Genomic DNA, 17,588 nt, shown 5'->3' on the forward strand with positions numbered 1-17,588 from the left:
ACTCCAGTGTGCTTGAGTAATTTTGAAGCCCAGCAATCGCTGCAGAGGGACTGGGATGAAGAAAAAGAACCGTATTACTCTCTCTGGTGTCTTTTGGGGGCAGAGAGGGTCAATGCTCAAGGTGAAACTCCAAGGACTGGAAGATCCTGGTCTTACATCACTTCTATTTAAAAAAGAGCCAGAGAATTCAGCTTGCATGAAAAAAAAAAATCAGCTTTAAATAGCAGACCTAGTTGTTAAGTCTTCAAAGTCCTTCCATGAAGACAGATCGCTCCTTAAACACACCATGTTATCCCCAAGTCTGTTTCTCTTCCCATTCCTTCTGCCTTGCAACACTGCAGAAACAAACCAAACACCACAATTACCAGCTGTTTGCCTGCACTGAATTATGAAAGCAGGTGGAAGAAACCTCAGACTATTATTCTCCTGCCCCTCTACTCTGCCCTGGGGAGACCACACCTGGAATATTGTGTCCAGTTGTGGCCCCCCAGTTCCAGCAGGACAGGGAACTGCTGGAGAGAGTCCAGCGCAGGGCAACAAAGATGCTGAAGGGAGTGGAGCATCTCCCGTGTGAGGAAAGGCTGAGGGAGCTGGGGCTCTGGAGCTGGACAAGAGGAGACTGAGGGGTGACCTCATTAATGTTTATAAATATATAAAGGGTGAGTGTCAGGAGAATGGAGCCAGGCTCTTCTCGGTGACAACCAGTGATAGGACAAGGGGTAATGGGTTCAAACCGGAACACAAAAGGTTCCACTTAAATTTGAGAAGAAACTTCTTCTCAGTGAGGATAACAGAACATTGGCCCAGGCTGCCCAGGGAGGTCGTGGAGTCTCCTTCTCTGCAGACATTCCAACCCGCCTGGACACCTTCCTGTGTAACCTCATCTGGGTGTTCCTGCTCCATGGGGGGATTGCACTGGATGAGCTTTCGAGGTCCCTTCCAATCCCTGACATTCTGGGATTCTGTGATTTAAGTGGAGAGTTGGTATAATCATGTTCTGTCAACCACAGCCGGGGTGCCACACAAAATAAACCCCGCTGAGTCAGGAGGGACGATTCAGCACAGCCCTGAGCGTGGTCATGGAGGGGGCACAAGTAATAAATAGGTTTATGCTGCAGCGTTACACCGATGCTCCCACGCTTCTCTGTCCTCATCCTGGAGGAAGAACAGCCTTTGGGGAGAAAACATAAATCATGAGGATCCTCCCTGCCTGTTTCAGAGGCAGTTTTGCAAAGGAAGCAACTAGACTATGGTAAGATGACATGGAGAAACTGATGCCTCGTAAGCACCGCACAGCTCTAACCTGTAATTCTTCCCTCTGGTAAACCGAGGGAAGTGTGAAGGCGCAGCATTTTAATAGCAGCGAACAGAGGAAAAAACAGAATAAACGGGGGAATACCCAAGGGACCATGCCCTGACCATCATGCTGGACAGCATACATGCTAGTAATAGTATTTCCCTTCAAACTAGTCATAAAACCAAAAATCTAACCTGGTAGAGCCGGTTTTGAGATCTTCACTCACACTGCATTTCCCAGGAATGAACAGCGATGCCACGCTAGAGCTGAACAGAGTCAACTGATTTCTGACAGCACTCAAATACCTACAGTCTCCAGGTGGGCAGTAAAAGCTGCACTGACTTACAGCAAATGGCTGGAAGCCAAGACGACACGTACCTTTGTCTGCACCCAGTATAATTTAAGATGTCGTGGTACTGAAGCGATGCACTGACAGCAGCTTTAAGCTGTAGATATTTGGGAGCTGTAGATATCTGGGAGCAAAGCAGCAAATTTGGGTCACAGCAAGTATCTGGAGATCATCGCCAACAAACTGAGTTCAAATATATAAAAGCAAAGGAGACAGAAGCCATATGTTACCTTTAGGATCTGTGCTTGGGGAAGATGCTGCCTTGTAGACCTCTATACCTCAGCCATATTTATATACAGCCCCCGCAACCACTATGTTATTCAGAGCTTTACATATAGAACCAAAGCACACGTGGATAAGCCAAAAATCCATCCAGTTTTTGACCTCTGCCAGGAACACCAGAATTCTACCTGCTGGCACCAACTGGGACATTTTCTTGTGCGACTCCCAAATGGCAATAGGAGGCTCATTAACTGGTTTCCACTCTGAAACTGCATTTGGATCCACTGCCTACAGATTAAAAAACCCAAACATCTGGAGTCAATTTATCCAAGTGCTGAGCCATGTACCATTATCACAGTTCCAGTACAGCAAACCTATTTTTTTCCACGCCAACTTTTCATTATAATAGAAGCTTTCAGTAAAACAAGGGTTTTGCCTATAAGCCATGACCACAACTTGAATAATTTCCAGCACAACCTTTTCCATGACAGGATATGATCAGCTCTACCATACCCAGGGTGTTTAGATACACTAACAAGCTTCTGACAGAACATTTACATTTCATCAATATATACAGCTTATGTACTACTATCCATCTATATCAAGTCATATAGTTATTCTTAGACTCTCACAAAGTAAGTCTCCAAATTCTCATGTGTACTTATTAAAACTGGTGAAGCTTAGAGTTTCTACAGTTCTTCCCCCAAATCAGAACAGCAATACGTATATATATGTGTATATATATATATATATATATTTTAAACTGGGCCCACCTCTGTTTCTGTAATAGCTACAGCTATAAAACAACACAAGTATTTCCAGAGACATACATAAATTGCCTTAACTGTCAGGACTCCACTTGACAACAGCCAAACATTCCTTAACTCTGAGCCAACCACAACTAATAAGCGAAAATTCAAAGCATACACTGGGACTCGAGGTTTCACGAGACATTTTTCCACTTCTGAAAACAAAGGTACTGAATGGAAAAGTATCTAACAAGTTTTGCTGTTTTCCCGAGAAGCAGCACAGCATTATATCCATAGAATTACTGCACGTGCGGAGATGGAGGAGCATTCAAGTTTAAGGTTGACAGAGCTCTAAGTTTCATTCAATAAGCTCTACAAAAGTATTTCCTTGTCAATACAGGAGGCAAGAGAATTAATAGAATTAGAGTTACAGCAACCTGCCACCCTCCTGCATTTGAAACGAGTGGCATTAATGCTAATTTTTGTTACAGCAAACAAGTTTTAAGTGTTTCTCAGGACACTGCTCTGAATTTATCCCTCACCAACACAGGTTTGCACAGGAGGGCAAGGTCAACACTCAACTTTGTGACACCAAGTCCCTTCAACGCTCAACTTTGTGACACCAAATCCCTTCTACAGATTTTCACGCATCAGGAAAGCGATTTGGAAATAAGCTGTTTGTAAAGCCCTATGGAAAACACTCCTCCAGAGTCATTACTCTGCTTGGAAGAAGAAACAGCTAATGGAGACCCTGACACGTGGGGCTGCTAATTAAACAAATAGATGAAGTTATCTCGATCTCTTGCCACCAAAGTCTCTGCCCTCCTGCAAATAGGAAGCCCTGATTAATTTGCTTCCTGACTCCTCAATCATTGCATTTTCAAGCCAGGTTAATATAATCGGTGATGAAAAACTTTCGGCTATTTAATTTAAGCCTGTCATTGCGTCCTTATTTCAGTATAATCTTCATTGTACGCTCTTTGGGAAAGTTTCCTAATTTCACTCCAGTTGCTACTGCATGAGGTAAAATGCCTTTGAAAAAAAATCTTTCTAATTGGGTCTTCACAGATTGATTTTCCAAAATGAGAGCGTGATTTTGCTAATTGAGCTTTGCGGTAGGAACCTCCAGCTTTATGTACCAAATCCTGGAACATTTATTTACACAACTGGGTACTCACAACCTAAATTACACCTACACGATGCTGTTCAGAGAAAGGACAAACCGAACTTTTCCGAGACAATGTTCTCCTTCCTCATTATACTCAGCAAAAGAGATGCTTAGGAATAAATACGTCGCAAATGTTATCTGTGGAAGAGCCAGAAGAGGGAAAACTACAACTAATTTTAATAACTGCTTTGTATCACAGTCTGCATCGCCCCCAGGATCAATATTAAGTAATGGGATCCTCAAAAACAAGTGCAAGAAGGTGGCTGTGGTCTCCTTATTTTTAACAACATCATTTAAAGCAGGTCCTTCTGCCATGTGTCACAAGAAAATGCATCAGGTCACATTGTGACAGCAGTTCCTGCTTGGAGAAGGGATTTTGGGATAAAGGACTTCTGCCTTGTGACTGCTGTGAGGGGTTGTATAAGACAAATATTAAGAAACTCAACTCTTCCTAATCCAAGTGACCAACAATCAAATCTGAAGGGCTTTATTTCTCCAGGAAAATGTGTCACTTGATAGAAAAAACTTAGTGTTAAGAATGACTTCACGATTTCCAAATCCGATCTACTGTATATTACTCTAAGGGCAACTATGCTGAAGGCCAGTACCAGCGAAGAACCAAGCTCATGGATCTGAAAAGGATTCTTTTTTAAAAGACCTAAATCAATAGTGAACTCTTGATGTCTGTATCAAGTTTATCCCACGCTTTCTTCCTACACTTTTAAAAAACATACTAGCTCCTTGTAACTGCGGCTTTAAAGACCCCAGTCACCATGTGTCCCTCTCTGACAGGTAATGTTGTTTTCTTCTGCAATACCTTATTTACATGTTAACACATAATTTAGAGATTAACTATTGTAGTGCAAAGATTAGGCAGCACTATATCCATACACGAAGTCACCTTATGATATAAGGGAAAGGTAAATACATTTGTCTTGTGTAAGCTGAAAAGTTGTCGCTGCTACAGCCTGCAAGCAATAAGGGTAAAGCTCCAAGAATTCTCACATACAGCTTGTATATTTATAACGTTGCAAGCACAGTGCTGTGAAACATCTTCAGGTGCCTGTTTGCAGACCAAGTGGTCTCTTTTCTGTTTGTACTTCAGTATTTCTGTAATGCTCACATCTACAGCTTTTCTGGAATATCACCAGTCTGTTTAAAGATCTGCAAGTAATTAAATTCAAACTCTCCCTGTCTAACTGGCTTATTTTGCAAGGAAATTTCTACTTCACTGCTCTGAATTTGTAATTAGTTTTTAAATTGGGTAGTGCAGCAATACACCGGTGCAAAGAAACCTTTTAATTTTGACACCTAGTTTTAAGGATTCAGAACCAGAAAGACTCTTGGCAAAGCCACAAGAAACCTTGGCTTTGGATTAACCTCTCTGGCCACAGGGTGCCTCTGCTGCTCAACAAATCCTCCCCACTCCGAGCAGAATCGCTTCTGCTGCTTTCATCACCAGCTGTAATCCACAAACCGTACTCGTTGCGAGCTGAAATCGATGTGCTGGGGATAAAGGCAGGTCAATATTTGATCATCCTGAAGTGCTCTCGTTAGCTGGGGTTGTCAGGCCTGCAGAAGCAACGTTCACCTCGCTCAGACAAATCAAGTCACGCCACGCTATAATAAAAACAGAGCCAGGCTGTCGGGGTTTGCACGCACCCCTGATGTGGAGGACAATGAGTTGGGATCTAATTTCTACAAGACAAATCAATCACTGCACCTTCGCAAAGCTTTGGGTGCTCCTAAAACTTCTGCTGTCTGCTCGCTGGGGCTCCTCAGGCTGGTTGTGTTTTTTGGGTTCAGCCCCACATGTAGTCGTCAAAGATGGACGTGTAAAAGTCTACAAAGAGCTTGGTTGATTAGAAAACAGTCACAAAAAACAATTAAATCATCTGACTGAAGCTGGAGAAAAACAGAGGCGATGAGATCAAGTGATAAGGGAGCACAACAGCACTAAAATGTTAAGTACTAGAGGGGCTGGTTGCATTAAAACTGCCCAGTTCCATCTCAATGGAAACAACGCCTCAACTGGAATATTCCTCTGGAATAGCACCGTCACTATCTACATTTGTACCATAGAAGCTCTGCTTTCACTAGTTAACGAAGCATCAGCAAAGGTAACAGGTCGTCAAGCCCAGCAGTGACGTAAAACTTTCCATGCTAAGAAAAAGCACGATGCTTCGAAGAAACAATTTAATCAGATTACATTTACTGCTCTACATAAGGAGTGGATTCTTCCATGGACATCTGATTTGCCATCCACTGAAGTATACAATGTCTAAACACTCTCAAGTTACAGGTTACTTAAAAACCACTGTATTTGTAGTCCTCCCTGAAGACAAAGCAAAGCCCAGCCTAACATCTCATTCCTTCCTAAGCGATTGGACGCTCATATGAGTTTTTAAACTTATTTCTAACATAGCAGGACCACAAAAGTCACACAAAGAACATGATAAAGAGGCAATACAATGCAATCAAAGCAAGCAGACACTCGAGCTCTGAAAAAGACACTTCACCAACTCTTTATTTCAAGAGTCCAAATCATCTTTGCACACACAAGACTTCCATCGAGTTCAACAGGAGCCGCGTAGCCACAGCAGGTGCAGCAATGATGCCCTATCGGCATGAACATTTCTGGACATAAAGCTTTGCAGTCTCATATAAATATTTACATCTGCCAGTACGTACTGAACGCTCAACAGCACCAAACGTGAAAAGTTTCTAATGCTGGGTACGTTTATCCTTCATTTCACTTCATAGTGCAGCACTAAGCCCTTACCTTATTTATAAAGAAGGCTTTCAGCGAGGAATATATTTTCTATATATATGCATCAGCTTGCTTTCAAAGAGATTTATGCTAAAAAGGCCTCCCTCACATTCAGATGTGGGTCTCAAATGCATTTAAAAGTGAATGAGCTGCACTATACAGGAAGGAGGCAAGCTGTTCGGAGCAATCCTCTTTACATTTACACATCGACAAACGCACACGAGAAGCGGAGGTGCATGTAAACAAAGACAATCTGCTTCAGAAATCCTACACCCAACGCGGAGTCAGGTTGCAGAGGTCGGGTGTACGTGCGGTGGAAGACCCAGTTCTGCCGGGCTCTGCGAGGACCTACCCGGGTTCTCACGGGATGAGCACGGCAGCGAAAACAGAACCATCCCCAAAAAGGGTCCCGTTTTCCAGCAGTTTCTCCAAGGTTCCCACTCGCCTGTTGCGTCTGAGTGGAAGGCTCCAGAGAACGGAAGAGAGTCATTTAGGTATTTAACGTTTAGACCAGATATCAGATACAATAAGACACGACTGTCAGCCCGATTCTGGGACGAGGAGAGGGATAAATTTGGAACGTGTGCTCCCCTTCGCATGACACACTGTGATTACAACAATCGAGACACGTACATCACTATTACCAGTGTCCTGCCACCGAGTTACTCAGTTGCTGAGGATGGAGTTGTAGGATAAAACAATATACCATGACTAACTACAAATGAGCAAAGAACAACCTCCCCGCCGCCTTTCTCACAAAACGCAAAATAAAACCCATCATCTTTATTTACAGACAACCCACAAACCTCAGTTGTCCCCTCCAGGCAAAAATGATCACTGTATGATTGGGTTTTATTTTTTTTCCTTACCCCCCCACTTTTGCTAACTCAAAATCCAAAGTCAGAAAAAATATATGTATTTAGTCAGAAGTACGTCAGTTGCATTTTATTAACCTACTCCAAGGGAAAAGCTTCAGGGATTCACCATACAAGTATAAAACCCCTTTCAAACACCGAGGGGTTACTATATTACTTCCTCCCAGCAGTCAATCAATGCAGTAAAAAAAAAAAAAAAATGAAAATACTGAAAAATGGACGCTTTTCCCCCTCTTTCACGTGTCCAGTGATTGCTCCGTTACAGCGTGATGAGGTCTACCAGGTTGCCTTTAGGAGGGGTCATGTTGTCCGGAAAGAAGTTGACCAGCGTGTCAAACAACTGAGTTCTCTGCGCGTACGTGTGGTCAACATCGGAAAATCCTGGGGGAGGAAGAAAAGGGGAAAGCAAGTCAGTGCTCGGTGCTTTAGATGCTCAGTTTAGCTGTGGAATATACCAGCTGTCCATTTGGGACAGAAGTATTTGCTACTTCTGCCTCAACTAACAGGGCTGCCGGCTCTCCGCCCCACTACTATTTACATATACACATAGAAATCGTGTCACCCCACACCAACATTACAATCAAAATGCCATAAAAAGTAATAAGCAAATGATTTTCGTCAAGCTCACTGACAGCCCTGAAGAAATGGGGAAAGACAGAGTCCTCAGGGGCCTGCTCTGATGTCCCAGAAAACAAAATCTGCAGAGCTATTTTTATTTGGTGCCTCATTTCTTCCGTCCTCAGGCTTTTCCTCGTTATCTTCACTACTGTCTCAAGCAGAACTGGTACTTGTATTACTTGCAGTTTTTCTTGAGATAAGCTCTGCTGATGGCAGGAGTCCCAAATCAGAGTCACTGTTTAATCCCTGGACTTGTGGGGAGGACCCAGCAGCATCTTGGCACAAGGGTTCTTTGCGAACTAGTTTTTGTGAAGTGCTGCCTCCCGACAGGGGAGGGTTTAGTCTGCAGCAGCAGCATTGGTTAATCCAAAACCCCACACTTAAACCACCAACAGTAAGAACAATAGAGCGGGCGTACAACGATTTCCTCTGCTTTGTATTACTTCCATCACTGGTATCTCAAAGGAATGCATTTTAATTCAGTGAACTCACTCTTCAGTTAATCAAAGTCAACCAAGTTAATCAAATCAAGGAGGACTTGGGGTTTTTGTTTTCTTTTTAGAAGCACCACTGGATGCTTCCTATCTGTAAAGCCAACCTCAGAATAAAGTATTATATATTGTGTCAAGAACTAATTTATCTTCTAGAACACTTAACACTAGGGGAAAAAAGCTTTCTGAAACTTGGGTTTTCCTCCTTGAAAATATTAACCTTATAGGATTAACTAGATAACATCTTCCAAGCCACACCAGCTCAGAAGAGCTTCCTCATCCAGCAGAGCTGACACTGCAGGGGCTTTTTCCTTCCTCAGATTGGGAATTACACATCCATCAAAAACCGAAGTCATCCACGCTATTAGCAAGAGCTCGGTAACTTGAGGACAAGACATCATTACAATAATGTAAGTTATGCCTACAGCCTTCCTATAGCTCACCCAGGATTAATCTCTCCACCGTTTAGAAGAGCTAACTGGACAGAAGAGTGAAACAAATTATGGCTTTGGCTCAGAACTCCTGTTTCCAGCCCTATGCGCCACTGTTTTCTTCACTCTTGACATTTTGCCCGAAGAACTAGTCCTGCAAAGAACAGAGCGAACCAAACTACTCCAGGAATTGCAGTTATCACAGCAAACAGAGCTGTAGCCACGCTGTGAGATTCCAAAGAGACGTGACAGGAGGTGCTTTATTCTGAACAAAGCTCCTGTTTATTTAGGTAACAGTGAAGCATCAGATGTAATAAGACACACAAAACGATCATGAGATCACTGGATTTGAAACCACCAGTGACAGAGGTTTTAAATTTGAGCTCAAGGCGTTGGACATTGGTCATTATAAATAATCTCTCAAATGTCTATGTGGTGGCCATTTGCATATTCAAACCAAAAAGGGCCTACACCATTTATATGTGCTATAACATTTGATGCAAAAACCAGTAGAAACTAACAGTAATTATCAGAGGGGAAAATACTGAGTGTAATTCTTCTGATACACAATACTCACCAAGAGTGGTGAAATCCGAGCCAGACTTAAATAACGCGGAGGCAAGAAGCTGAAACTGCAGAAGAGAAGGTGGAGGGCCAAAGAAAGAGAAGAGACAAAAAAAAGGGTTATTAAGTGCACAGGAAAATAAAAAAACCCACAAAAGATTCATAGAAGTCCAAGTGGCTTTAGAGCTGTTGGGTTTTCTTTGCACAATCCTTATAATTACACATTAATAACAGCAGCACTTCCATATGAGCGAGAAAATTTGTCACTTTGGCAGAGCAAGTTGGATGGGTTTTTTCCTAGAATTAGAGCAGCGTTAATGCAATGAAAGGTACTTGACTAGCAGCCCTGAAACCCAGGGGGTTTTTTATATATACTTTTTTGCCTCTCTGGCAGATATCGCAGTGCAGGAGTAAGGTAGAGCCTCTTCCACACAACAGCATTCCCGGGGTGAACGTGGCACAGTCTCAGCGAGGAAGGGTGAGATGGCACGAAAACAGGGTAACAAGCTACGGCGCAGCATGAACTTTTTGAACACAGAAAGCTTTAAATGCCAACAACCTTTCTGAAATGCCAGAGAAGCTCATATCTCAAGGCTAAAGCAAAAAACAACAACAAATAGTTCTTTCCTTGGGAACATCAGAATCAAGAGTAAAAACATTTTCAGTAGCACACTCCCAGTTTTATCCTCCCTTCATGTCTTACTGGTAGATGGTGAACACAGCATCTTCCTCGGCTGTTTCTAGTTACCCAGGTTGCAGCAAAGCTCAGTGCTTTGTCATGTTTCCTTCAAGAATTACTTGATCTCTTAAAGGCTTATAATCTTATTTCTCTTATCTATGTGTCTTTACAGCACGCAGCTCAAAAGAAAAAAGGAAGGGGGACAAAAAAAAAAGAAGAGAAGCAAAATATGTTCAGAGAAGGAGGAGGAAGAACAGCCAGGAATTACATATCCATCAGTTCAATTTCAGTGTCAAGAAAGAATGGGAACACAGACAAGTTGGAGGCATCTAGGAGTGGAGAAGGTAAAAGTAGCAGCCAATGTGGATTTGGCAACAGCAAGTTCTATCACAAACTGATTTTTTTTCTACAAAACAGCAGGCCCTACGGATGCCTACTTGGCAACAGACATTGTCCATTCTGACTTTCATAGGACTTCTGATGCATTTATAAGATATTTAAAGCAAATTATCACGGTATCACCTAGATTAAGCTACCAGAGAATGGCAAATAGGTGAAATAACTTTCCTGTGGGTAGCCGCCAATGGTTTGACATCAAAACGGAGCCATGAATCAGAAGTGATTCATCTGTGCCCCAGGGTCAGCATCATTGTGGGTTTCCAGCGATAACCTGCTTGACAGAGCAGGACACGTTTGCCGAGTCCACAGACCACACACCACGCTCAGAGAGGCTGCCAGCGAGGGAGCAGACAGGCTGCAGACTGTTTTTCCATTTATCCAGCTTACACAGAATCAGAGAATATCAGGGATTGGAAGGGACCTCAAAAGCTCATCCAGTGCAATCCCCCCATGGAGCACGAACACCCAGATGAGGTTACACAGGAAGGTGTCCAGGCAGGTCTTGAATGCCTCCAGAGTAGGAGACTCAACAACCTCCCTGGGCAGCCTGGGCCAGGCTCTGGCACTCTTAGTGTGAAGAAGTTTCTTCTCAAATTTAAGTGGAATCTTTTGTGTTCCAGTTTGAACCCATTACCCATTGTCCTATCACTGGTTGTCACTGAGAAGAGCCTGGCTCCATCCTCCTGACACTCACCCTTTACATATTTGTAAACATTAATAAGATCACCCCTCAGTCTCCTCCAGCTCCAGAGCCCCAGCTCCCTCAGCCTTTCCTCACACGGGAGATGCTCCACTCCTTTCAGCATCTTTGTTGCCCTGCGCTGGACTCTCTCCAGCAGTTCCCTGTCCTGCTGGAACTGAGGGGCCACAACTGGACACAATATTCCAGGTGTGGTCTCCCCAGGGCAGAGCAGAGGGGCAGGAGAACCTCTCTGACCTACTGACCACCCCCTTCTAACCCACCCCAGGTACCATTGGCTTCCTGGCCACAAGGGCCCAGTGCTGGCTCATGGTCATCCTGCTGTCCCCAGGACCCCCAGGTCCCTTTCCCCTACACTGCTCTCTAATAGAGATTACAATTGCGATTACAATGACGAATCAAGGAGCAAACCGCTAGGGCCAAGCTCAAATCAACATAAAACTGGCTATACAAAACAGGCCAGGGCACACAGGCTCTGTGAAAACACATTTAGGAGTTACAATAGAGCAGCAGAATCCTATTGCAAAAATACATGAAAAGGAATAAGATCTTAATATAAATCAAATGCTCCTGCTGCTATCAAGGCTCACAAGTCTCATCTACAATAAGGCTTGTGGATCCCCTGTATCAATTAGCAACATGTGAGGGAAGCACTAGAAAATTCAAGTGGTCTGAAAATCAAGCTCTAGAAAGAAGGTTCAAAGGAGTCAGGGTTGTGGAGCCTCCACAGAACAATGTCCAAGGACAAAACTGCTAAAAGCTACAAATGTAAAAGGCTGCTACAAAAAGGTAAATCTACAAGAGCAAGAAGCCACAAAAACACTTCAAGATCAGTTTCAATAGGAAAAAAGTCTAAAATAAGGACTGTAACACACTGGAATAAGTTTGCATCTCTTGGGGAGGTTATCACAGAAGGTAGCACTGGATGTATTTAAGAACAGGTTAGAAAGATCCAGGACTGGCAAACTGCAGAAGAGAGGGAAGAGGTTGATTAAGCACCCTCTTGAGTGCGAGGTCTGGTTATATGAAATCAACAGGGACTGCAATACTACACATGTACCTCACTGCTAATGTAACATGTAAGAGTTTCTTGGCTCCAAATCAGCAACGTACTTAAACACATGCCCAGCATAAATAGCTCCAAAAGTTCCAATAAAGCCGGTGGGTAAATCTGTGCTGCTTCTGATAGCAAAGGTCATGTCCTGGCCATTGCTCCCTCCCATACAATTGCCTGACAGGCCTCCTGCCAAGCCCCTGGTGGCACATGAAGCTTTTGTTGGGACCAAGTGGGTGACACATGCTTTGAGGGGCTCCCCTTCCTCCCCCAGCAACACTATGAACAGAAATCAAGCTGTGCTGGACGCTGGGTCTCAGGATACCCAACTAAGGGACCATACAAAGCAGGATCCAGCTTGTAAATCACTTAACTGAGACCAAAAAACCCTTGAAAAGACCCTCTGCCCAGTTTTCCAGCCTCAGCTGCACTGGGCATGATGGATTTTCACAGCTACAAGTTTCTTTCCAGCTTTGTGGGGAAGGAGCATCTTTCCTCCTTCGCTGATGACACTGCACTTCAGTTAACCTTGAATTTTGTTGTTTGTTTGTTTTGAAATGATATTTTATGTATCATCTCACATTTAAAAAGCACTTTCTGATAGAAAAAGCCAAGCACGTAAGTTAAGAACATCAGTTATGGGAGCCTGAGCTAGTTCACTTTGCATTTGCATTACAATGCCACCAAACAGCATGATGTTATCCCAAAGGTCCCCTAATGTTTTCCCCAAACACATAGGACAGTTACTGCTTACTCAAGACCAGGTCTCCTACACACTATTCACAGCACATTCTTTTCTTCATGAAGTTCAAACTCCGCTCTAAAGAAGGAATTTCTTAATCAGTTTTTCTACCGTATTGTTATCCCAACACATAGCACTTCAAATCCTGATTAATTCTGGGTCCCCTATTTGAAACAACCAGAAGCTGATTTTTCAAAACACTCAGTATTACGCAGCTTCTTCTGAATTCACTTGCAGCCAGAAGAGTGAAGCCCTCGAGCAAATCATACCTCAGATCTCTCCCATCAGGCACCAGAATGAAAGACTCAATTAATGACCATCTAGGAAAAATTATTTCCTTAACGTCACATAGCAACTCTGTTACAGAGGCAGGACCAGAATTCAATTATCTAGCAGAAGCATCCAACTGCTTTAATCACAATACCACCCATTTTCTTCTGACAATCCCTCCAGCTCACTGGCTTCATCCATTTCAAATTAAGCCTCCATTCAAAAGACAACAGTTCCCTTCGTTATACAATTAACTTCCCTCTTGGAGATGCAACCCACCTTCTGCACTGGACCAGGAGTTCCTTAGAGATAAATATGTCTGCTTAACTAAATAGGGCTATTTTAGTTATATATCTGGCTTATTATACACACGGCTCACTAATATAAGGTTTACTAATATAATCAACTACATTCAGAGGGAAGCTAAATTAAGACTAGCTGGGTAATATTAATGCTGGCGTATTCCAATTTATGATCTCCATGTTTCCAACATCACTGTTCTTTTATCTGTTGTGAGTGTCAAGAGGATGGACCAGACTCTGTTCAGTGGTGCCCAATGACAGGATGAGGGGCAACAGGCACAGACTGAAGCACAGGAGGGTCCATCTGAATATGAGGAGAAACTTGTTTCCTTTGAGGCGCCAGAGCCTGGCCCAGGCTGCCCAGAGAGGTTGTGGAGTCTCCTTCTCTGGAGACATTCAAACCCACCTGGACACCTTCCTGTGTGATCTGCTCTGGTGACCCTGCATTAGCAGGTGGGTTGGACTGGATGATCTCCAGAGGTCCCTTCCAACCGCAACCATCCTGTGGTTCTGTGAGGTGCTTATCAGGGTTTGGAGGGGCTGTGTGTGTGGGGAGGAAGCAGTCAGCAGAGTTTCAGGGAGCTGTGTGTGATGGAGGGTCTGTACAGCAGGGTTTTGGGGGGCTGTGTGTGTGGGAAGGGCTGGTCAGCAGGATTTAGGGATCTGTGTGGTCAGCAGGTCTGAGAGTGTTTGGCAACTGGATTTAACACCAGGATTTGAGGGTGTCTCCTCCTCTGGAGACATTCAAACCCGCCTGGACACCTTCCTGTGTGATCTGCTCTGGTGAACCTGCTTTAGCAGGTAGGTTGGACTGGATGATCTCCAGAGATCCCTTCCAACCCCAACCATCCTGTGATTCTGTGTGTACTTTATTTCATTTTCTACCGATAGCTGCGTGGCTCTGCCCTTTGTGCAAATGAAACGATTACCATGAAGGGGCAATGAGTAACTCCTGTTTGGGATACCCCGCAGGTTGTATGAATCAGACATAATTCCTCTTCCCTAACATCTGTACAACGAGTGCTCAGATCACAGCGTTCAGCAGTTTCTCAGCTTTGACCAGGTCTGTTGGGACGGTGCCTCGCAGCGTAGGCTCAAAGCAGCAGCGAGAGGCTCAAATGATTGAGGATGGACCGTCACCAGCTGAAATTGGGAAGGCTGAACGCTGTTTTTGTAAAGGCTCCTTGGCTCCAAAGCTGCTGCAGCACTCAGACTCTGAGGCTTTACCAAGAATCACAGCAGGACACAGAAAAGACAAGCACGCTTTCCTCCACTCTTTCTTAGAACTATTTTTCCCATTTGGGCTTCACATTTTCCTAGAAATATCAGTCTGATGAAGACTCAAACAATACTTTTGGGCCTCGCTGGCTTTATCTGGCAAATGTATTAAAGACAAGGTCTCAAGAATGGAAAGTATGAAGCAGCCTCAAATAAGGGCCTCCAGTGTCAATCCACGAGCTGGTCAGGTCTCAAATTGGCCTCCAGGTCCTTGCTCTTTCTCCTGCCACACTCCAAGTAAAACATACCGCAAATTTTACTTGCGCTTTGTATCTGTTTCACAGCAATCACAAGACTGAGCTTCACCAGTAGTTGAATCTCGATGTACAAAATCATGTTATTCTCCTTTACGTGGGCAGCACTGGTCATTTTTTGTACTGTCTCAATTTGTTCTATAGCCCATTAAGCAGCTGCAAAGTTCTTGATGTCATTACTCCAGTGTTTAAAGAACACCACCTTTAGCCTTGAATGTGATCTACTAATGCTTTTGTGCTTTAATATCACCTGTTTTTTCCTTGACTTAAGTAGAAAACTTGGAATTCATTTTGATTTTCTATTTGGACCAGCCTTTTATCTTTAAAAGCCTCTACTTCTAAAGTACCAGCAAATGCACATCTGTGTGGATATGACATTAGAAGAACACCCACATCACCAGAAATTTTTACACTAACAAATACCAGCCTGTTATACAACTTTAATCTCTCCATGAACTAGAATCCACAGACAAACTTCCACGTGCTCGGGGGATCTACCTTCCTTTGCATACAGTGTCAGAGGTTCACTGATCTGAAAACACCGAACTAACTGAAGAGGTTTAAAGCAATTTAAAGCAGAATCACAGAACTGGATCTGCATTTATGGGCAAATGCAGAGACAGGACTGGCATAGAGCCTGTGGCTACTAAAGCACCATGCAATAGCTGTTATTTGCAGGCATCTACTTCGCTTTAGAATAATCAAAAAGGAAACAAAACTATAAACCTTTTACCTATTAGCATCCCTAAAATTCACAACAAAGGAATGAAGATCTGGGAGTGTGTTCCTACTGTCAATCATTAATGCTACTTTAAACAAAACCGGTTACTAACGACAAAGTTTCAGGAACAGTCTGTTTATTTTCTTTGGCATCCAACTCCAAACAGCTGAAGAGACTTGCCTAACAAAATTAGAAGAAATTACTTTTATTATAAAGCAAGTAAGCCTTACCTCAGAGTGAAATTCTGCTTGCAATACTATGTAACACTGCCCATATCTAAACTATAACACATGAAGCCATATAGACCAGTCTCCAAGACAACTGTAGCACAAAGTTGGGGATAAACCTATTCATTTCAGTCCTTCCTAAATCTAACAGTTGCCCTAGAGAGAAGGAAAATTACAGGCAAAACCCAATTCCATTAATATTTCTCACACTAAGAAGCTTTGCAACACTCAATGGCTGTAGCCAGCACAGAGCAGCCGATCAGATATATAGCCTTTGATATTAATTAAGACGATCTCACCTACAAATAAAGACAGTATGTAGGTGTCTGGGCTGAGTGACACAATCAAACTGCTGCTTGAAATTTGAAACGGAATCCAAAAAGCCTGCGTCAGTCCTTTGGAAAGCACAAGAGCTATTTGAAGATGTAATGCCAGAGCGAAAAGCCAACTCGATGCGATAACCGGAAGGTAAATTGACGTCAAGTGGAAATACACCCAGTCAGAACCAGCGCAATAACTGGCTCTGTGCCATATACCTGGCAGATCTGTTGCAGCATAAAAAGATTTGGGAGTTTAAGCTTTTCGACCAGCACAATTAATAAAAAAAGAATAAAGAAAAGCCAAACAAAAAACCCTTCCATAAACTGTTGAATGATTGTAGGAGACTGCCGGAAGGAGAGCTTTACTTATGCTGAATGATATGCATTGATCTGACGGACCAGCACGACACAGAAGTTACTGCAACTTGTTCAGATCAGGTGTTAGGCCTGCAAAGAAAGGAGTATAAATGAGGCTCTTAGGGATATAGCTTAGTGCTAGATTTAGGTTATGGTTGGACTTGATCTTAAGGGTTTCTTCCTATCAAAATGATTCTGTGATTCAGAATATACTCAGCTGGATTGAGCCACCTAAGGTCAAACACTTCATCACTAATGTGCAGAACAATAGTATGCTTTATAAAAAGGGATTTGGGTTTAACACTTTATTTCTACCTTGTATGACAAAACTGCTATTCTCCAAAATATCAGAGGAGTCCACGCAGTCTGGTAAATTCTTCATTCCCACAAGGCGATCAAGTTAAATACTACACAGTGAAACTGGGAAAATCAAATGTAGAATATTACAGGATTTCCTATGCTAGATGTGCACAAGGTTCCTTTGGTCTGCTGGTGGCAGCAGGCAGCATGAATGAAAAGGAGTTTGCTGGTCACACCATACATGTTTGCTGTTCAGGCAATAAAAAGGCCCAAATGGTCATGAGACATAAGATTTCTTCAGGAATAACTGGTCAAAAAGAGGCACGACCTTCACAGGCATGATGGGGCTACCAGCACATGAGAAAAACTGAGGTCAGAACTCAGGACATGGTCTTATAGTGGGTGGGATGGAGAAGAAGAGGAGAAGAGAGCATCAGAATGGTGGTTGTGT

The 17,588-nt window shown here is 43.2% G+C and overlaps 1 protein-coding gene across 2 annotated transcripts in view; it reads right to left on the minus strand.

Annotated features, from left to right (window-relative positions):
* Positions 1-7,485: 7,485 nt before the first annotated feature.
* Positions 7,486-17,588, minus strand: part of MKLN1 (muskelin 1) — a 104,472-nt gene continuing 94,369 nt past the window's right edge. For both annotated transcript variants that reach the window (XM_082068485.1, XM_082068486.1), the window contains 2 exons: positions 9,548-9,602; positions 7,486-7,811 (listed from right to left, as the gene is read on the minus strand). In XM_082068485.1, the coding sequence (XP_081924611.1) occupies positions 7,690-7,811; positions 9,548-9,602 (177 nt within the window). In that variant the 3' untranslated portion in view covers positions 7,486-7,689. The remainder of the gene's footprint in view (positions 7,812-9,547; positions 9,603-17,588) is intronic.

The sequence above is a fragment of the Streptopelia decaocto genome, assembly GCF_964273445.1.
Source record: "Streptopelia decaocto genome assembly, chromosome: 1".
In the NCBI taxonomy this organism is placed as follows: domain Eukaryota; kingdom Metazoa; phylum Chordata; class Aves; order Columbiformes; family Columbidae; genus Streptopelia; species Streptopelia decaocto.